The 22236-nt window shown below is 33.1% G+C and overlaps 1 protein-coding gene across 2 annotated transcripts in view; it reads left to right on the top strand.

Annotated features, from left to right (window-relative positions):
* Positions 1–22236, top strand: part of Atad2 (ATPase family AAA domain containing 2) — a 60712-nt gene that overhangs the window by 13737 nt on the left and 24739 nt on the right. For both annotated transcript variants that reach the window (XM_046464868.2, XM_058585711.1), the window contains exons 3-13: positions 3430–3479; positions 4528–4693; positions 5381–5483; positions 6004–6091; positions 6924–7097; positions 7684–7801; positions 14249–14356; positions 17717–17825; positions 18487–18602; positions 19507–19681; positions 20699–20787. In XM_046464868.2, coding sequence (XP_046320824.1) covers positions 3430–3479; positions 4528–4693; positions 5381–5483; positions 6004–6091; positions 6924–7097; positions 7684–7801; positions 14249–14356; positions 17717–17825; positions 18487–18602; positions 19507–19681; positions 20699–20787 — 1296 coding nt within the window. The remainder of the gene's footprint in view (positions 1–3429; positions 3480–4527; positions 4694–5380; positions 5484–6003; positions 6092–6923; positions 7098–7683; positions 7802–14248; positions 14357–17716; positions 17826–18486; positions 18603–19506; positions 19682–20698; positions 20788–22236) is intronic.

The following is a 22236-nucleotide window of genomic DNA, read 5'->3' as shown; positions in this document are numbered from 1 at the left end:
CTATTATCTCAGCAACTTAGCAAGACCATGCCTCAAAATTGGAGGTAGGTTAAGTGCCCTGGGTTCAAACCCAAGTACCTAAAAGGTAAAATAAAATAGGGGAAGGGAATTGCAAGTTTTAGAATCCATGAAATATACTATAAAGCCCAGTATTTCTGAATCTTGAAATCTTCTATTCTTGAAGCTGATGAAGTGGTCTATGAATTCTCTTTGAGTAATTATGTTTTATAATCTCAAGAAAAATATAAACATTCTGGATTGTTGAAAGTGCTCATATAGAGAATGGCCATAAAATCCTAGGCCCTGTATTTGTGTTTTATAGTGAGTTGGCATCAAATACTACTGCCTTAGTTATCTCAGATTTATGAGTTAAGAGTCTGACCTTAATACCATAAATGATCCATTTGCTTCCAAGGAAGACCACCTGATATGGTGTCATGACATGATATGTAAATGAACATTTGGAGCACTTCAAGTAGAGCAGTGGATGAGTTGAGTCATCAGGATCCACAGCAGAACATAACAAACGTGATACAGAATAAAACAAAACAGAAACTAGAAGAGGAAATATTAGCATGAGCATATTATGTTAATATTTTTTTGTTAGTAGTTGGTTTTACAGTTTTATGTACATAAAACAAAAATAAGCTTTATTTGACTTTACAAAGTCATACAAAAATTTTAGTGTTGAAGTTCTCAAAAGTTTTTACCTTTAATAAACAATCCATTTATTATTCAGGAAATCTATTAAGGGAATGTATTCAATAAATTGCTTTTTTAAATCTGAATTTAAAGGTGAATATGTTAGTATTTTAAAATTAGATTTCTTCTAAAATATCTTTTTTTAATATTTATTTTTTAGTTTTAGGTGGACACAATATCTTTTATTTTTATGTGGTGCTGAGAATCAAACCTAGTGCCCCATGCATGCTAGGCAAGTGCACTACCACTTGAGCCACATTCCTAGCCCCTTCTAAAATATCTTGAAATCCTATTTTTAAAATTTTTATTGAGATATAGTTCACATACCAGAAAATTAATGATTGTAAAGTATGAAAACAGTGGTTTTAGTACACTGACAATAGTATGCGATTATCATTATCTAATTTCAGAACATGTCATCAACCCCAAAAGACATTTTGTGTCTATTAGACCCACTTAACCCCTGCCTGTCTCTAATCTCTTGGGAAGCATGATCTACTTTCTGTGTAGATTAGATTGACTATTCTGGTCATTTATATAAATGGGATTATACAATATGACCTTTTATGTCTAGCTTCTTTTGTTTGGTATAGTGTTTTCATATATGTGGTATTTATCTGTATTTAATGTTTTCAGTTGCTGAACAAGATCCCATTGTATGCATATATGCCATGTTTTTGTTTATTCATTCAGCAGTTAATGGGCATCAATTTATTTCCATTTTTGGCTGTTTTGAATAATGATATATAAATATTGATATACCAATTTTGGTATCAATTTAGGTTATCAATTCTTCTGAGAATATACCTGGGAATGGGACTTCTGGGTCAAATGGTAATCCTTACATTTTGAGGAACTGCTTAACTATATTCCAAGGCAGCTGTGCCAATAATATTTGAGGGTTCCTATTTCTCTATCATTGCCAATGCTTATCATAGTCTGTCTTTGGTGTTAAGCTGTTCTAGGGGTTCTGATGTGGATTTTCCTGGTGGCTAAATAACATTGAAGTGTTTGTTTATTGTCCATTTACATGTCTTCTGTTAAGAATTCCTATATATAGGTCATCTTTCATCTCCCTGTGTTCAGATCGTTATTACAAATATTGTTTATTGAGTTCTCCTCTTGTACTTTTCCAGTTTCTTACCCTTTTTACTTTTGCCAATATTCTACACTCTGCTATCTGTTCACTTCCTTCCTTCCCCTTTGCCCCAAAGATCAGAGAACCAAGATGGTTAGAAAAATACAGAAAGATTTGAATAACTACACCATGAAAATGGGATCTATATATTTCTTTGATCCTGAGGTTCTTAACTAGAGTCCAGTGATCCATGGCTTTCATCAGATTTGCAGGAGTTGACAAAGTCCAACCACTTGACTTTGTAAATAATTCATTGGAACACAGCTGTGCCTGTTCATCTTATCTATGGCTGCTTTCCTGCTATAATGTCAAGTAGTTGTGACAGAGACTGTGTGGCTAGTAAGCCAAAAATATTACTATCTCACAATGTAACAAAAAGTTCACCAGTTCCTACAAGGATAGAAGCATTTCCCTTCCCCTATAGGCCAATAGAAAAAAGAAAAAGTTTATATACTGCTTTAATCATTGTGTTTCCAGCTTCTTATATGAAATGGAGGGAGGGGCTCCTTTAGGAGAAAAGTCCATGAGCCTGTGAATGAACTAAGCCTTTGAATTGCCCCAGAGTATTTTGGTTTTGGTTCTTACCTGTGTTCAAGAGAGGTATGGAATTAATGATGATTTACATTGTTATGAAAATATATGAATTGACTCATAGGGATAAGATGGTTTCATTTTTATCTTAAAGTATAATATTTAAAATTCCACATGTATAAACTTAGCCCACTTGCCAGTAGCTTGATATATTGGTTGATTAACAAATACATCCTGTCCATGTATAGAAAATTGAGTCAACAAAAATAGGTTAATGAGATATGGTATTTCATTTGCTCAGTGAATTTTTTAAAAAAAAATAAAGATGAATACTATTTTTCTTTTTCTTCTTTTTTTTTAATTTGGAAAGTTGGGCAGGGGTTGTGGCTCAGTGATGGAGTCCTTGCCTACTAAGTGTGAGGCACTGGGTTCAATCCTCAGCACTACATAAAATAAATAAATAAAAGATATTGTGTCCATCTACAACTTAAAAAAAAAATTGGAAAATATTCATTCCAGTTCAGTAGATTCTGCCAGCCATTTTACAGGTGTGATATCTGATTCATAAATGGAACTGTTTCTACATGTGAATGACAATAATGGATGTTGTGTAAAGACAGTAGTCAGCAAATGTTCTTGGAAAGAACGTCACTAGGAGCATTAGTTCTATTTATACTTATAAATTCCTCAAAGATATGGGACTAGTATATCCCTGTGACATAAAACACATGGTATTGTTTTTGCACAGTGCATAGTTCACCTAGTTAAATACTTGACGAAGGATTTCAATTCTTGTTTCAAGTAAGTAACTTTGCTTTGAATAATTCTGTTTAAAAGCTAATGCATTTATCGTTGAATTTAAAAACGGTATTGTTAGATATTGTTTAGCCATAACTTACATAAGCATAGGTATTTTCAAACTATTTTTTTTGAGATTTTACATATCTGAATATTTACTCTCCAGGCAGATTTAACTTCTCATTTTATAGTGCTACAGAATATAGAATTCATAGTTATGTCAACTATTTTGAATTATTTCATATATTTTTTTCATATAGACAGTTGGCCAGACAGCAGGCTAATAAAAAAAAAGAAGAGTGCAAAGAAGGTAAGCAATGTTAATGACATTTCAGATTTTTAAAATATGTAATTAATATTTTGTTTACAGGCTTATTGAGTTTTATATACAATAACGTGTACGTATTTAAAATGTACAGTGTGTTAGGTTTTGAGTATGTGCATGAAGCCTTCACCACAATAAGATAATGAAGATAACATGACCTCCCAAGAAGTGTTTTCAGGACTCTCTTTCTTTCAGTTCCTCTCTTCATAACCCACCCCCTATTCCAAAGCAGCTTTTTGTCACTATAAATCTGCTTTCTGTCACTATTGATTAGTTTGTATAATTTAGAGTTTTATAGAAATGGAGTCATACAGCATGTATTCTTTTGTATTTGGTTTCTTTGTGGATTATTTTATTTTGTTTTGGAATTGGGAATCAAACCCAGAGGTGCTTCGCCACTGAACTACATCCCCACCCTTTAAACATTTTTTTTTTTTTTAATTTTGAGGCAGGGTCTCACAAAGTTGCTAAGGGCCTTGCTTAATTGCTAAGGCTGGCTTCAAACTTGCAATCCTCCTGCCTTAGCCCCCCAGCCATTGGAATTATAGGTCTATGTGACCATGTCTTGCTGTTTGATTTCTTTCACTCAGCATAATTACTTTGAGTAGCACCCCATGTTTTTGCTTTTTCTTGCTGGGTATAGTACATTATATACATATACCATAATTTATCTCTGCATCTTTTGATGAGCTTGAGTTGTTTCCAGTTTGTAGGCTATTATAAATTGTCGCATCTCTTTCTTCTCTTGGGAATGGAAGGGACTGCATTACATAGTTGGTATATGTTGTAACTTTACTTTTGTTTTCTGATATTTTTAAGAATGGTAAGTTCAAGATACTATAATTTGGGGCTGGGGATATAGCTCAGTTGGTAGAGTGCTTGCCTCACACAAGGCCTTGGGTTCAATCCCCAGCACCACAAAAAAGAAAAGATACTATAATTTGCCAGATGAAAGTTTAGTTATTGTGTTGGTTTATTTTAAATTCTTTTTTTAAGTTAGAATCTTTCTATTTATTTTTATGCATATGTGAAGACAAAGTGATTCCAGTTACTCGTTCATTGAGGACTAGAAACATTGTTCAAACTACAGAACATTTGCACGAAGAGAATGGTGATGTTGAAGTTCGTCGCAGTTGTAGGATTAGAAGTCGTTATAGCACTGTGAATCAGTCTGTGCTATTTGACAAACTTATAACAAAGTAAGTGGAAATTCCTCAGGTCGAGATGATTTATCAGACAAAAACTTTTTATTAAAATTTGTTTTTGCTTCTCTACCCTTAAGTGTCCATCAAAAGCTCTGTTGTGCTTCTTATCAGCCTTTCAGAATCAGCACATGCTACTCAGGGAAAGAGTGGACTGAAAAGCCATACTCATCTCTCCACCTTATTAATATTTAGATACACTAAATACATATCTTTTATGTTTTATCCAGTTTTTCTAATTTTTCAGTTGGGGTATAAATCCAAATTACTTTACCTAACATGATCAAAACTTGAACTCCTTCAGAAATAGATTTAATGTACTTAATATTTTAAGGGGTTTGGAAGTGCTGTTTTTTCTCATTTCCCTCCATTATGGGATAGACCCATACAGAATTTTTGCTTCTAAAATATGAATTCTCCAAAATGTTTGAAGGTGATGTGCGTTTTCAAATAAAATGGTAACACCTTGTTAAACTATAAAAAAGAAACTTTATTAAAGAAAGATCGTGAATTTTTGGTCATCCTAAACATTTAATACCTTTGGTTTTTATAAAGCATAAAGGAGATTGGATATTAGAGGCCTTTGTAATAACTCTATATGTGTTTAAATTTTTAGAAATTTAAAAATGTTTTTAGGCAAGTGATTTGTTTTTTATTGAAATATATTTATTAAAATTTTTAAAGCACTGCTGAAGCTGTACTTCAAAAAATGGATGACATGAAGAAGATGCGTAGACAGCGAATGAGAAAACTTGAAGATTTGGGAGTGTTTAATGAGACGGAAAAAGTAAACAATCTTTCATTAAGGGTGTGACTTAATCTCCTATTTAATTTTTTTTTCCTGTAGGTATATAATCCATTTATGGTTAAAAATTAGTCATCATTTTATATAGCATTTGTTTGATCAGTCACTTATGACTAGAGGTCTAAGAATTTATAGCTCTAAATATCTTATAAATAAATAAAATAAAGATCCATCTAAATGAAGAAAATATTTAAAAGTAAGAAAGAAAAATTGGGTGCCTGTATAGTGGCGCACACCTGTAATTCTAGTGACTCAGGAGGCTGAGGCAGGAGAATCACAAGTTAAAGTCCAGCCTCAGCTACTTAGGCCCTAAGGAACTTATGAGACACTGTCTCAAAATTAAAAAAAAAAATAAGAACAAAAAAGGGCTGTGAATGTAGCTCAGTGGTATTACACCCCTGGGTTTAATCCCTACTACCAAAAAAGAAAGAAAGATTGGGGGAGTCTTAATGAATTTTTTATAAATGTTTTACATTAATGGCTTTCATTTAAACATTTGTAGGGCAATCTTAATATGTACACGAGAGGAAAACAAAAAGGTATTCAAAGAACTGATGAAGAAACAACTGATAATCAAGAAGGCAGTGTGGGTTAGTTTTTTCTCTTATTCCATTTTCTGGGTTTGAATTTAAGTACTTTTTATTTAGTAGGAAATAGCCCTTTTATTCAGAAATTGACATTTATGGTAGTTCCTGAGGGTCATAGGATTGGTTGTAACTTAAAAGAAGTAGGGACAAGGGAGAGTTTAAAAGGAGAGTATGTTTAGTTTCAGAAAGTAACTGAAAGCAATAATTCTAAGACAATGTTATTTTGCTTTCGTAATATATTTATAGACAACACATATCTATTTTAATTAAAAGATGATAAAAGTTAAGTTTTGCTATTCTGTTTAGAACTTACTAGCATAATCTGTATTTTTTAATGAGTGCACTCCAGTTTTCTGAAATGCATTTTAAATTTTGCTGAGGATGTTTTATCATTTTCATAAGTAAATTATTTGATTTGTGCTACATGTAATTCAGTGACAGCCAGGAGGGCTAGATAGAATATCAAATTTAAGTTTTAAAGGCAAAAGTAAGTGAGGAGATGTTAAGACTTGTCAATTGCTACATTATCTTGGAAGCTTAAGTATAATTGCCTATGTTAATAAAATTTGCAATAACATTGTAAACTTCAATTTGGTGCTTATTAATAGAAGTCTTCACACTTTTTTCTTTACTTTTTTCCCTTCCTCTGATGATTTTAATTCTAGAATTTTTTACTTCCTTAAAAAGAAATCTTTAATGTTGCAAAAGAATCACAGGTTCTTTCTATGACAAGTCTCAGTGTAGATAATTTTTAAAAGGGTGTCTCCTAACTTGCTATGTTAAAACTTGTTAACACATTGGTGAGTATCCTTCTAGAAGTGTTTCTTAATTATAGAATCATCTGAAGAGGGTGAAGACCAAGAAGATGAAGATGATGGTGAAGATGAAGATGATGATGATGAAGATGAAGAGGATGATGAAGATGAAGAGGATGGAGAAGAAGATAATCAGAAACGATATTATCTTAGACAGAGAAAAGCAACTGTTTACTACCAGGCTCCATTGGAAAGTTAGTGTCATTCATACATACTTTTTGCAGGAGATGATTTGTATCAGCTTTTTCTTTACTGTTCCTTCTTTGTTTTTGTTTTTCCCATATTTTCATTTTGCTAAATATTCATGACTGTTATGTTAAACTATCCTAATTTTTTAAGAAATCATTTTTTTCCAAAGAAAGTTAATTTTAGCCTTGCACGAAGCAAATAATTGAGCTATTTTGAATTTTCATATCTTTCAGATTCATACCTTTCTTAATTTGTCAGTTTATTTAACCTTAGTATTTTGTAAGTGTTCATGTGCAGTGCTGATGATTACCTGTTATGTATCTGCATAACAATGGCTGTTTATGGCCATTATTTGTTTTAGTTGGTTGGTGTCTGTGTTATGCGTATTTTCAGCAGCAACCCTGCAGACATAAATGATATAAGATATATATTCTATAGTAGATATTTGTTATTACTTTCATAGAAAACAGCACCTTTGTAAGTATTTTAATGAAGAGTAAAGTTATCTTCATTTATATGTATACTTTATATATATATGTACATATATATATATATATATATTTTTTTTTTTTTAATTTTATTTTCCCCCAGAACCTCGCCACCAGAGAAAGCCCAACATATTTTATAGTGGCCCAGCTTCTCCTGCAAGACCAAGATACAGATTATCTTCTGCAGGACCAAGAAGTCCTTACTGTAAACGAATGAACAGGTGTGGTTCTGAAATAATCAACAATTAATGATAATATGATTGTTAGGGTGGGATTCTAGAGTCTTTGGATTGAGTGTATTAGAACAGAATTCTAGAACTGCATATTTGGAATAGTACTTTTTAGCACTCTATTCCCTAGTACCACTGACTAGTTTTTGTTTTTGCTTCCACTAATGGGAAGTGTTAATGGTCATCTTGATAAGGTATTCTGTACCACTGTTCTGTACTTGAATAAGAAATTACCATTATATTCCCAGCTATGTTAAGCATTTTATATAGATTGTTTTATTTAATCTTCACATTTAGAGGATAGGTTTAATCTTCACATAGTATTACAGATACATTTTCCCACCATGAAAATGTTCTAAGTTATATATCTTCTAGACTTATTATGGTTTTTTTCTGGGTGTATTTGTTTCCCTTGTATTTTAAGAAACATTTATTTTCTTTAATTATTAAAATTATTTGTGTGTTTTTTTCTTCTGCATTTTAATAATTGTTGCTAATCTATCAAATTTAAGTCCAAAGAGGCTATGAGAGGTTTCATTCTTCTAAGTAATGAGCTTTCCCTGATGGGTTGGAACAGTTGGGGTTATAGTAGCATTATGGTGGTTCATCAATGAGAGAAAAGACTAAAATGGTGGTGGGGAAAGTTGGTGTAGAGGGGCTGGGATTGTAGCTCAGTAGTAGAGCTTGCCTCTCACATATAAGGCACTGGTTTTGATCCTTAGCACCATGTAAAAATGAAGGTATTGTGTCTATCTACAACTAAAAAAAAAATGTAAAGTTGGCACTTTTCCTTCATTAAATGGAGCATTAATTTATTCCAAAGTAAGACTGAAATCTTTGTAGATTTCAACTATTTGAACAGTTCTGAGAAGTCTCATCAAAACAAATTGACTATGTTTTGGTCATGGAAGATAGCAAGCACCTTAGTAAGTACTGAAGAGACATCTTTTAGGAAAAATAAGAAATATACTTGTGTCTGAGACATTTCAATTCATCATCGGAATCACAAGCATACATTTTAAGTTTCTTTTTCCATCATCCCTTTTGCCTGATTAGAGCTCAGAAGGATAGAGGATCAGGAAGGCAAACTCAACCTGTCGGTTTCTTATGATAATTGTACTTGAATGGAGGCTTCATTTCCGTATCTTGATGGGCCCCCAAGAATATTGTTGAAGACTTGTTTTGATAATGAAATATAATGGTCATTAGGAAAAGAGAAGGTATAATATTTACTGGAATCCCTATCACCACAAAGCTTCCGGATTAGGATAGCAACTATCCAACTGAAGGGGCAGGCCTGTACTTGATCCAGCAGAAGAACAAGACTAGCAGTTACCTTGAGATTCAATTTCTTCTCATGTTTTGAATGGATTTATGATTCTGGAAGTAACATTTGTTGATAAATTATCTCTACAGTTAACACCTATAGTGTATTTTAGAGAAAGTTTTATATATATATATATATATATATATATATATATATATATACATACATACATATATATATATATATATATATATATATATATACATACATACATATATATATATATATATAAGTTGTAGTTCGTCACAATACCTTTATTTTTTACGTGGTGCTGAAGATCAAACCCACGGCCTCGAATGTGTTAGGAGAGTGCTCTACCACTGAGCCACAACCCAGCCGCAAGAAAGTTTTTGTTTTGTTTTGTTTTTTAAAAACATTTGGTCTCATGTGCTTCCTTATTTGGTTCCTGGGGTCTAGTCTTTGCCTGTGAAAAATGTTTTATATTGTTGAGTAGTTCCTTGCTATAGATACATTCTTCCTCTCCAATTATTTAATGAATGTTTGAGTGCTATCTGGTGCCAAGCAAAACAGTAAAAATGACTTAGGCAGAATTCTATGGCTCTCATAGACTAATGGAGGATTCTTACACATTTAAGTTAGAGCGTGAACTTAATAGAGTTAAGCTATCTTGAGTCACATTAGTTGACTTGCTGACTTTCTTGGTGGTTTCAATAGCCTCTTTAAACTTATTTTTGTATTAATAGCTTTATTGAAATATAACATATATTATACAGTTTGCTCATTTAAATTGTACAACTCTGTGACTTTTAATATGTTCAGAGTTGTGCATCTGTCACCAGTCTGTTTTTAAAACATTTTCATCACTTCAGAAAGAGCCCTGGATTCTTTAATGATCACCCTCCAGTCTCTCCATTCCCCCAGCCCTAAGCAACCACAAATCTAATTTCTATCTCTATAGTTTTGCTTGTTTTGTGTATTTCTCATAAGTGGAATATCTTGTCACTAGTTTCTTTCACATGGTTTAACCTTTTCAAGGTTCATCCATGTTTCTCCATGTATCAATACTTCATTCTTTATTTTAATGTCAAGTAAGATTTCATTATATGGACATAGCATGTTTTGTTTATCCTTTATCGGTTGATAAATGTGTGTTTCACTTTGGCTGTCATGAATAATGCTATTATAAACATTCATGTGCAAGTTTTTGTGTGAACATATGTTTTCGCTTTTTTTGGTATATAATTCCATTGGAGTGGAATTGCTGAGTCAAATGCTAACTATATTTAATGTTTGAGGAACTGCTATATTGTTCTCCAAAGTAGCTACTCCATTTTATATTCCCACAAGCAGTTTAGGAGGGTTCCAAATTCTCTATATCCTTGTCAACACTTTGTTATTACATGAGCTATTGAATGTAGCCCTTTAAACCTTTTCTTTTCTTTAACTTTCTTGTTAAGCTGATGTAAGGATCTCATATCTTCTAACAGCCTTGATGATGTGTAGTCATTTTGCTCATCCTTTTTACTTGAAGATACTAGCTTGTTTATAGCTCATGTACTACTTCAGCTACTGAGGCATAAAAGTAAAGCACATCTCCAAAGCAGCATTTGAACATTGCTGTTAGTATCTACGAGTGGTTAAGAAACCTTGCAGCACCAGAAGAAATTATACTTCAAACCATCTTTTTTAAACTTACTTATTTATTCTAATTTGTTATACATGATAGCAGAATGCATTTCAATTCATAGTACACATATAGAGCACAATTTTTCATTTCTCTGGTGGTATGCAAAGTGGAGTCACACCATTCGTGTCCTCATACATATACTTAGGGTAATGATGTTTATCTCATTTCACCATCCTTCCTGCCCTCAGGCCCCCTCCCTTTCCCTCTCTCCCTTTGCCCTATCTAAATTTCCTCCATTCCTCCCATGTTGCCCCTCCACCCCCATTATGGATCAGCATCCATATATCAGAGAATACATTTAGCCTTTGCTTTTTTGGGATTGGCTTACTTCACTTAGCACAATATTCTCCAAGTCCATCTATTTACCTACAAATGCCATGATTTTATTCTCTTTTAATGCTGAGTAATACCCCATTGTGTATGTATACCAAAGTTTCTTTATTCATCTGTTGAAGGTCATCTAGGTTGGTTCCACAATTTAGCTCTTGTGAATTGTGCTGCTATAAACATGGATGTGGCTGTGTCACTGTAGTATGCTGCATCTCTTAATGAACATTTGATGGTCAGCTCTACCATAGCCTCTTTTCTTCCCTTCTTCAGCTATCCAAGTCTTTTATTATCTTCAAATATTCAATGTGTCAAAATGCATTCTACTGTCATGTGTAACTAATTAGAACAAATTAAAAGAAGAAGACAAACCTTGTAGCCATAATGCAGAATCTGTACACTTGCCATAATGGAGCTTTAAGAATGCTGCCTTGAAGCAGGAATCTCTTCCTTATGAGGGTTAACATCTAGTAATTTAAGTTTTATTTTTTTCACTCTAGTTTCTGGAACAAAGCTCACCCCTTAGAATCATAAGGTAGCATAATAGTCAGTTGCTTCGTGAGTATTTCAAAATCATACTTATCTGTTAAAGAACTAGAACTGGCAAGAAGTCGAAGCTCTGGCTAGGTTCAAAGTGCTGGTCCAGTACTTGTCTATGCCAGGTTTTTCCTTGTTTTTTGTAGGGTGGTGGAAAAAAATAAGTGGACATGGGTATTTGTGTTTCACATATTTTTAAAATTGAAATAATGGTCTTTCTACAATATAGAATGATCACTAAGAACCTGCACTCGTAACTAGGACTGTCTAGGTTTGGAGCTCAGCTCTACCACTTGTTAGTGACCTTTGTCAAGTTATTTAACCTCTCTATGATTCTGTTTTTTGATCTGTAGGATGGGGACAATAGCACCTATCCCATAGTATTGTAAGAATTAGAATTAATACACACAAAGCCTTTAAAATAGTGTGGCATATATTAAGTGCTATATTGGTTTGCTATTTTAACTGTACTTTTATGTTTCTTTTGTTTTTGTGGGTTTTGTTTTGTTTCATTTTGTTTTTCTATTGGGAATCATATACAAGGTCTGGATAGTTGCTTAGGACTTACTAAGTTGCTGAGTCTGGCTTCAAACTTGATCCTCTTCCCTCAGACTCCAGAATTGCTGGATTACAGGTGCACTTCCCTGCACTTAGCCTGATGTTTAAAATTAATTTCTACTTTGCAAATCAAACATTGAAAACCTTATGTTGAGCCATAAGATTTTTTGTTGTTTGCTTCTAACTACTGGTTTGTGAAAAAACTAGAATTCACCAGTGTATTAATGTTTACAATGTGGATTTTTGAAATAGACATAGTTTTGAATTCTGGCACCGTAATTTATTCTATGAGCCATGTTGACCCCCAACTGTAAAATGATGTGCTTGTCCAAAAATTTAATTAAGATTAAATGAGATAACTTGTCAAGCAGGAACAGAAAGGAGTTAGTAAATATATGCTTTTAATAGTCTTAATGTGGATGATTGGAGAATTATTTTCTCATTTATTTCTGGGTTTTCATAGATCCTTATGAAAAACCGTTGGAACCATTTGTGTTTCAGAATTCAGATTTTGGGGGTGTATTTACAGCATACAACATATGTAGTATGTAACATTAACATCTCTAGAGGTGTCTGAGCCAGCACTGCATATAATTACTGTATTACTATATAATTCTGTAGTAATAAAATTTTAAATAATGGTGGCAACTGGGACAAATTGAGGCTATAAATTGCCTGGTGTTAGTTCAGGTCATATATTCTAGAGCTAAGTAAAACTAGAACTAGTTTACAGATTTTTTTTTTGGATGGAAGATTTTGGACTTGCATTATGGAGGTAATAGATGAAGATACATACTTTTCATGATTGTTTTCTTGATTCAGGAAAAAGAATTCTAGACCTAAGTCAATGGAATAATTAAAGAATATATAGCCAAAGGGTTTTTTGTTTTGTTTTGTTTTTTAATTTTGAGACAGGGTCTCCCTGAGTTGCTTAGGCAAGTTGCCCAGCCTGGCCTCAAACTTGCAATTCTCTTGTCTCAGCCTTCCCAGTTGCTGGGGTTTCAGATGTGCACCACTATGCTTGGCTAGATTCTTTATGGGTGTTTTTGTTTTTGTTTTTTATGTGATTCTTTTGCAACTGTCCAAAGGTAGAAGTGATTAAAACATATTTTGTATATTTGTAGCATTTGGCATCTTACTTGTTCTTACCAACCAGCCTAAGAATTTGAGAGTATTTTTATCTTGTTTTTCTTGAAAACTCATATGGACTTGGTAGCTTATCTGTATATACAGTTGTTAAATGATTGAGTTGTGAGTTTATGTTGATGGTATACTATAGATAAAAGGTCATGTTATTCATTATAGCTTTTTAGTTTTTGTTTTTGGCAGTGTTGGGGACTAAATGGAGAACCTCATGCATGGTAGACAAGTGCTCTATCACTGATCTGTACCTCTAGCCCTCCCAGTTTTTTTATCTACATAAAGAAAAAACTCTTTTCAGTGTTACTTGATCTCTCGAAATAGGTGATTTTTCTCCCTAATGGGAAATTATATATAATATACCATTGAAAATGCCTTTTCAAATTACAATCATACTCTATCTCATCTTTCTTTTTAAAATAACTGACTATATCAACACTAAGACGTCGGGCTGGGGTTGTGGCTCAGAGGTATAGCACTTGCCTAGCGTGCATGAGGCCCTGGGTTCGATCCTCAGCACTACGTAAAATAAAATAAAGATATTGTGTCCACCTATAGCTAAAAAATAAATTAAAAAAAAAAAGACTAAGACGTCACTTTGCCCAAAGCATCTCTTAATGAACATTTGATGGTCAGTTCAACCATAGCCTCTTTTTCTTTTTTTCCCCTTCTTCAGTTATCCAAGTCTTTTATTGCCTTCAAATATTAATCAACAAAGCTTATTACTTCAGTGGTTCAGCAAATATTTTATGATAAAACTTTTTGGTTCATTGGGTATTTCTAGGCAGGTACCATACCACTGAGCTATATCCTCTGCTCCATAAGGTATTTCTGATGCTAAAATCCTATGCCTTTTCCCCTGTCCTCCTTATTATGATATCACGTTTCCTCTTTACTTAAGGAGAAGACATGCAATCCATAGTAGTGACTCTACTTCATCTTCCTCTTCTGAAGATGAACAACACTTTGAGAGGAGAAGAAAAAGGAGCCGTAATAGAGCCATCAATAGGTGAGTTGCCATATTGATGACATTTTGAACTGCCTGATGTTTTTTTCAAGAAGTAGTGAGAACATAGAAGAATTTGGGAGTGGGTATATCTTAGTTGATTAAAAATTTACATCACATCTATGTTTATAAACCAGAATACTGTCTTAGAACCTTCTATAATTGAATCAAATAATAAGTTAGAACATAAAGTTATGATTTTTTTTTTTTTTTTTTTTTTTTTGCTGAACTGTTAGGTAGCCCATAGTGGTACTTAGTGAACAGTCACTTGAGGGAATATTCTTTTTTTTTTTTTTTTTGCTTACAGTACATTCTTATTTGAAACTCTTAGAGAAAATTGGAAGATTTATTCATTACATAGCTCTGTAGTATAACTCTACCAGCTTATTTGACTTTCACACTAATTATATGAAGTAGAAAGGTCAAGGATTATTCTCATTTTACAGATCTGGTTGGATAAATGAGAATGTACTGCTTGGACTCCAGTAGTAAAATACCATTAGAGTAGAAAATAATGCTAAACAAAATAATCTGAGTATAATAATAGGAGGGGCATACAAAACAACCATTTATTTTATTTTACTTTATTTTATTTTTATTTTTTTAATTTAGAGACAAAGTCTCGCTAAATTGCTGAGGATGACTTTGAACTTGTGATCCTCCTGCCTCAGCCTCCTGGGACACTGGGATTACTGGCATGTGCCATTGCATCCAGCATTCTTTGTATTCTTTTTTTTTTTTTCTTTCTTTTTTTAACTGTGGATTATTTTTAACATAATTATTTTATTTATTATGTGGTGCTGAGGATCAAACCCAGTGTCTCACATGCAAATAATACTCTACCACTGAGCCACAAGTAACAATTCTTGCTAACCTCAAAACTCCATGAGATACTTATCTTTATATATCATTTTTGTATTCTTTATTCTTTTTTTTTTTTTTTTAAGAGAGAGAGAATTTTTTAATATTTATTTTTTAGTTTTTGGCAGACACAACATCTTTGTCTGTATGTGGTGCTAAGGATCGAACCCAGGCCGCGTATATGCCAGGCGCGCGCGCTACCGCTTGAGCCACATCCCCAGCCCTATGTTCTTTATTCTTTATAGCTTACTCTCTTAGTTAGATCTGCCATTTCTAATACAGTAGACACTTGTCACATGTGGCGGAGCACTTGAAATGTGGTTTGTCTAAATGGGACAGAGTTCATGTTTTTATAAAATATATGCTTAGATTTTCAAAGACTTAATTCAAAAAGTGTAACATCTCAGTTTTTAAAATGATTGTAGAAATGATATTTTGGATATATGGATAAATAAGATGTATTATTAAAATTACTTGCATTGTTTTCCTTTTTTAAAATATTTTTTAGTTTTGTTTAATAGTTGGGTACAGTACTTTTGTTTTATTTATTTTTTATATGTGGCTGAGGATTGAAATTGGCGCCTCGCGCGTGCTAGGCAAGCGCTCTACTACTGAGCCACAACCCCAGCCCCAGCATTTTTTTTCTTTGTTTAGTAAGATTAACAGAAAATTTAAAAGTGTAGTTTGTGGCTTGCATTTCGTGTCTGTTGGACAGCAATGAATTAGATCATTCCAAAACTATATTTGACTACTTGAATTTTTCGTTGCTTTCATTCATGGAAATGCTAATTGAATCCCCTATGTTTTGTATTATGCTAGTAATATGTTTAAAAAAAAAAAAAACCTTTTAGCTGGGCACAGTGGCGTACGCCTATAATCCTGGCAACTCAGGAGACTGAGACAGGAAGATCATGAGTTCAAAGCCAGCCTCAGGAACTTAGCGAGCTCTTATCTTCAAATAAAATATGAAAAAAGGCTGGGGATGTGACTCCGTGGTTAAGCCAGTGAGTTCAATCTCCAGCACATCCTCCCCCTCAAAAAATACACCCTTTTTTAAAGTTGGGAGTAGGGAGACAGGTGTAAGACCTCATGAATATAGAAAGGAGACCATTAGTAGAGAGGAAAGGAATGGGGAAGGACAAAGGGATTTCTTATGGAATTAAATTAATCATGTACGAATATGCTAAAATGAAGCTCACTCTTCTGTATAATTAATATGTACCAATTAAAAACAAAAAGAAATATTCTTTAAAAAGCTACGATTGAAAATTTGTTTATCTTAGATTTCACAGTGTAAATTCCTTATGGCACTGTTCTCTTGTATAGTTCTGTTGAAGGTAGTTAACAATATTATATTGACTATTTTGAAATAGCTAGAAAAGAGGATTTTGAATGTTCTTACCACAAAGAAATGATAAATGTATGAGGTGATGAATTTTCTGAATACCTTGGTTTGAACATTATATATGTACCAAAACATCACACTATACCACATGAACATGTAATTATTATGTGTCATTTTAAAATGATAAAAAAATAAGTTCCTTATGGAGTTGAGCTTAACAAGAACTGTCACATGGAGTGAGTCTGGTGTGCTTGACGTAGGTTAATTCTCATGTAAGTATCTTCCTTTTACATAAGCAGTCTTCATTTTTCAATCTATAAAATGAGCAGGGTTCTTATATGAAACTAGTGATACTATCTTGCTTGAGAAGATTGATATGAATCCACGTGCTGGTTGACTATGAATATTTTGCTGAGAGGTATTATAGTACACCAGAGTTATTATAGATCTGTAGATTAATAGACTGCTTGAATTTGATTCTTGGCTTTACCATTTACTAGTTGGACGACTTTTGGGCAGATTAATTACCCTTTCTATGCCTCAGTTTTCTTCTAAAATGAGGAAAATAATAATAGCCTACCTCATTAGAATGTTGCAAGGATTTAATGTAAAGCACCTAAAACAGTATCTGGTAAATGGTAAATACTCTGTATGTTAGACCCAGCCACTATAATGTTTATTGTTACTTTCTAAATTCTCCACCATGAATTACTTTGAGGTTCTATGACCTCTTGATTACTTAATGTTTTTCATTAGGTCATATGTCTTTAATAATAAAACTTTGGATACACATTTTTCTAACTTAAGTTCTATGTGTTTAAAGAAAATGAGGAAATTGAAATACTTAAATTGTTAGATTTTTTTTCAGTTGAATTTTTTTTTTTTTTTTTTTTTTTAGTACTGGGCATTGAACCCAGGGGTATTCTACCACTAAGCCACATCCCAATCCTTTTTATTTTTTACTTTTTGAGACAGGATCTCACTAAGTTGCCATGGCTGGCCCCAAACTTTCAATCCTCCTGCCTCAGTCTCCTGAATTGCTGTGATTACAGGTGTGGGTCGCCACAAATATTAAGAAAAATGATAATATTCTAACATTGTTTATGGGGAGAAGAGAGAATTGATAGGTCTGTGCTTTTTAAAATCTTTTTTCATAGGTGTCTCCCACTAAATTTTCGGAAAGATGAATTAAGGGGAATTTATAAAGATCGAATGAAAATTGGAGCTAGCCTTGCTGATGTTGATCCAATGCAACTAGATTCTTCAGTGAGTACTATATTTTGAAATGTATACTTGACTTGAACTATAATGTTGTTCTTTAATATAGTTTTTAAGTTTTGTTTGCAGTGCTAGGGATTGAACCAAGAGCACATAGTAGGCAAGCATTCTACCACCAAGTTACAGCTACAGCTCTTCATATTCCCCCCAGACAGGTTCTCGCTAAGTTGCTGAGGCTTACCTCAAATTTGTGATGCTTTTGCCTCAGTCTCCTGAGTAGCTGAGATTAAAGGCATGCACCACTATGTTCCAGCATTGTAGATTAGTTTTAAAGTTAAGGAAAAAAAAAAGTCTTTTTTTTTTTTTAATCTTTATATACATTTAAAAAGAAAATTTTTCAGTCACAATTAAGACACTGTTGCTGGGGCTGGGGATGTGGCTCAAGCAGAAGCACTCTCGCCTGGCATGTGTGCGGCCTGGGTTCGATCCTCAGCACCACATACAAAAACAAAGATGTTGTGTCCGCCAAAAACTAAAAAATAAATATTAAAAAAAAAATCTCTCTCTCTCTCTTTAAAAAAAAAAAAAAAAGATACTGTTACTGAGTTGACTGTGCAGGTAAATATAGCTTAGTAGGAGGGATATTAGGGGCAACATTTTAATTTTGACTCTTAAGTCTAAAATTGTCACTTTTCTCTTCCATTGCCAGGTACGATTTGATAGTGTTGGTGGCCTGTCCAAACATATTGCAGCTCTAAAAGAGATGGTGGTGTTTCCATTACTTTATCCAGAGGTCTTTGAAAAATTCAAAATTCAACCCCCAAGGTAATTAAATTACGCTTTTGATTTTAGACATAATCTGCTAAATACTATTATTGTTTAATTTTTACACCTTTACTTAATTTTAAACACTGGTTCCTGATTTTTTTTTTCCTAATGTAACGTTTCTTCCTGAATAACCCAGTATAGAAACTTCAGTGTATGGTTTTTTTTTTCCTAGTAAAGTAATGTGTCATAAATCAATCAGTTAAACATTGGTGCATTTTAAAGTAAATTTTATAGTTTAAGAAATTAAAAGCTGGGCACAGTAACGTGCATCTCTAATTCCAGAGATTCAGAAGGCTGAGGCAGGAGGATTACTACTTCAATGCCAGCTTCAGCAACTTAGTGAGACACTGTCTAAAAACAAAAAGGTTGGGGATGTAGCTCAGTGGTAGTGCATCCCTCAGTTCAATCCCCAATACTTCCTACAAAAAAAAAATTTAGAAGCTATTAAACAATAGCAATGACTTTTTACAGGACATTTTGGAAGTGCCTAGTTAAGTAATTTAGTGAATTCAAAAAGAAACAACAAACAACTCAACTTTTCTCTATATCTCGCCTTTCTTAAAATATACATTTGAACATACATTTAAATTATATGACTGCATGTGAAGGTAAGAGAATATGATGAACATCTTCCAACTACAGAAAATCATGAATGAATGAAATGAAATATTTCAAATAAAGGGCTTTATTTTTATTGTCTATATGTATTTTTATAGTATCAATAATAACTCCCAGGTTTTAAGTTGTGCTTTGTGGATTGAAACTATATTACATTTATTTTATTTTATTTTATTTATTGCTTTATTCACTAATTATGGACTCATGAACTTGGTTCCTAATTTTTGTTTCAATAGTCTACTTTTTAATGTAGTACTTAAATGTTTAACATATTATTTTACAGAGGTTGTTTGTTTTATGGTCCACCTGGAACTGGAAAAACTCTGGTTGCTAGAGCACTTGCCAATGAATGCAGTCAAGGGGATAAAAGAGTAGCATTTTTCATGAGGAAAGGTGCTGATTGTCTGAGTAAATGGGTAGGGGAATCTGAAAGACAGCTACGATTGCTATTTGATCAGGTATGATATTGAAATTTGCCTACATAGTTCTATAATCTATGCAGATGTAATAAGTTTAAGGATTAGATAAAGTTTTTGTTTAATCACTCAGAAGAATTATTCCCAATATATAGTCCTTCTAGGTTAATTTTCTTTGTTGTGTTAAGATTACACTGACCTGTAATTAATAGTTTTATAGTTACACGAGAAATGAATATTTGGATCTAAGTTCTTTGGAGGCCTAGGTCTTACACCTAGTGAGAGTGGTAATCTCATATTTAGAGACTGTAGTATTGGGGTATGTATCAGTACAGGATGTGAAGACAGTTCTGCACTAGAGTGACTTTTCAGTTTCATACTTCAGAGTGTATCAAAAGCACATTGTGAGATAATATTTTCTACTCTGAGACATGGCTACAAACTTTTTAAAATCTTGTTGTTTTTTTTTTTAAAGTCTCTGAGGGGACTGGGGTATGGCTCAGTGATAGAGCACCTGCCTGGCATGTGTGAGGCACTGGTTCAATCCTCAGCACCACAAATATAAAGAAAGAAAGCTATTGTGTCTACCTATAATTACAAAGAAAAAAAGTTTTTTTTTCTTTATCTTTACTGAAGTATATTTTTTAAATGGTGACATCTTACTAAATAATGTTTTTCTATTCTGTTTTTCCTCCTGACGTGGAGGAAGACTATGTCACTGTCCTCTACTCTGCCTCAACAATTAGTGTTTAATAGATATTTTTATGTGCGTTCCAGTAACTACAGCTTTTTGAAATCTAAGATATATACCCAGTGGTGAATGTATTTTAAGTGTTTCTAGTTGAAAACACCAATAAAATTAAATTTAAATGTTATTATGATTTAGGCTGAGTCCTTGAAACATAGTCCTTGGAAATTGCATTTAGATTTATAAATTATAAGTAATTATAAATAAATTCTGGTGAATAAATTTGAATGTAATGAATTAAAATGCTTTATATTAAATCTACGTATTTGAGGCTTTTTATGGTAACATGTGACCACTGGACCTACTTTTAGGCCTATCAGATGCGTCCATCAATTATTTTCTTTGATGAGATCGATGGTCTGGCTCCAGTTCGGTCAAGTAGGCAAGATCAAATTCACAGGTAAAAGTTTCTTGATGACATTTCTACTTTTCTTACTATATTCTGAGTTGTATTGATGTGATATGAGAAAGAGAATGTTAAATGATAAGGAACTTTACAGATCAATAATTTCCCTTTTTGGTAATAAAACCCTAATATATAGTACAAAGAAAGTAAACCTGTTCTGTGTGTCAGGGTGTTCTAATTACAGTATATAAGTCATAGCTACAAAAGATTGAACTCATGATATAGGCCAGTAGGATAAGGTGCATGAAGCGAGATTGGCTAGAGGTAAGATTCTGACTATGTTGGGAAATGTGGTTGAATGTTGAGCACAAGAGCATAACCACTTATTTTTAGCTCCAACCTAATTGGTCTGTAGTATTTGAGACTTGAGAAATAGATTTTCTTTCTTTAACTTTACATTAAAATTTTTCAACATCTTAAAATGTTGCCAATTAATTCAGCTGCTTTTAAGACACTGCCTGGGCCAAACAAAATATGCCTCAGGGCATTATTACTTGTTCAAGATTCTAATACATCATTTTAAAGATGAGAAAACTGGACCTTTTCCCCCATGATTAGGTGCTTATCTAAAAGAACACTTTTCCTAAAGCCACGGCCCCACCTTGAATCTAAATTAGTCCCAATTTATTTTTAGTTTTTCAGAGCTTCTTTTCAAATGATCTCATGCTTAATTTGGGTTACCCTAAAGAACATATTGGCATATATTCAAATATGCCAGTGTTTTACATACATAATAGAGAAGATGAACAAGACATAGTAGTGTGATTGATAGGTAGGTTTTGTCTTTTTTTACTTTGCTAACATCAAAAATATGTATTCTATTCTGATGGCCTTATACTTTCTTGATGATAGACAATTTCATTTATTGTTGAGTAGATTAAAATGTCTAGTAGCATGGTAAAAATAGTTACCTGCCAAGTGCAGTCAGTTGTACATGTCAATAATCCCAGCTACTTGGGAGGCTAGGCCGGGAGAATTAATTGCAAGTTCGAGGAAAGCTTAGGCAGTTTAGTGAGACCCTGTCTCAAAATTAAAAAGGGGGCAGGAGGGCACTAGGATGTAGTTCAGTGGCAGAGTGCCCCTGGATTAAACCCCGCAGTACTGGAGGAAGGAAGTAGAATAAAGTTTTATCTATTCATGTCCTTTAGTAATCAATAAATCTTTTTATATATGATACATTTCATTATCAACCATACTATCTTCGTTGTGTTAATAGGGAGAAACATTTTAAAATGCTACCATCATTTTTACAATCAAGTAGATTGACTATGTGCTATATTTTGGGACAGTTCTAAAGGAATTTTAGCAAGCAAAAACATGCTTTTTTTTAGTTGTCGATGAACCTTTATTTCATTTATTTATGATGCTGAGTATCAAGCCCAGTGCCTCACATGTGCTAGGCAAGCATTCTATCACTGAGCTACAACCCTAGCCCAAAAACAT

Source organism: Marmota monax, unplaced genomic scaffold (genome assembly GCF_021218885.2).
Source record: "Marmota monax isolate L192 unplaced genomic scaffold, Marmota_monax_Labrador192_F-V1.1 WCK01_AAM20220418_F8-fsc00003, whole genome shotgun sequence".
Lineage (NCBI taxonomy): Eukaryota > Metazoa > Chordata > Mammalia > Rodentia > Sciuridae > Marmota > Marmota monax.
The sequence above is the reverse complement of the archived record's forward strand: the minus strand, read 5'-3'. Positions and strand labels throughout refer to the sequence as shown.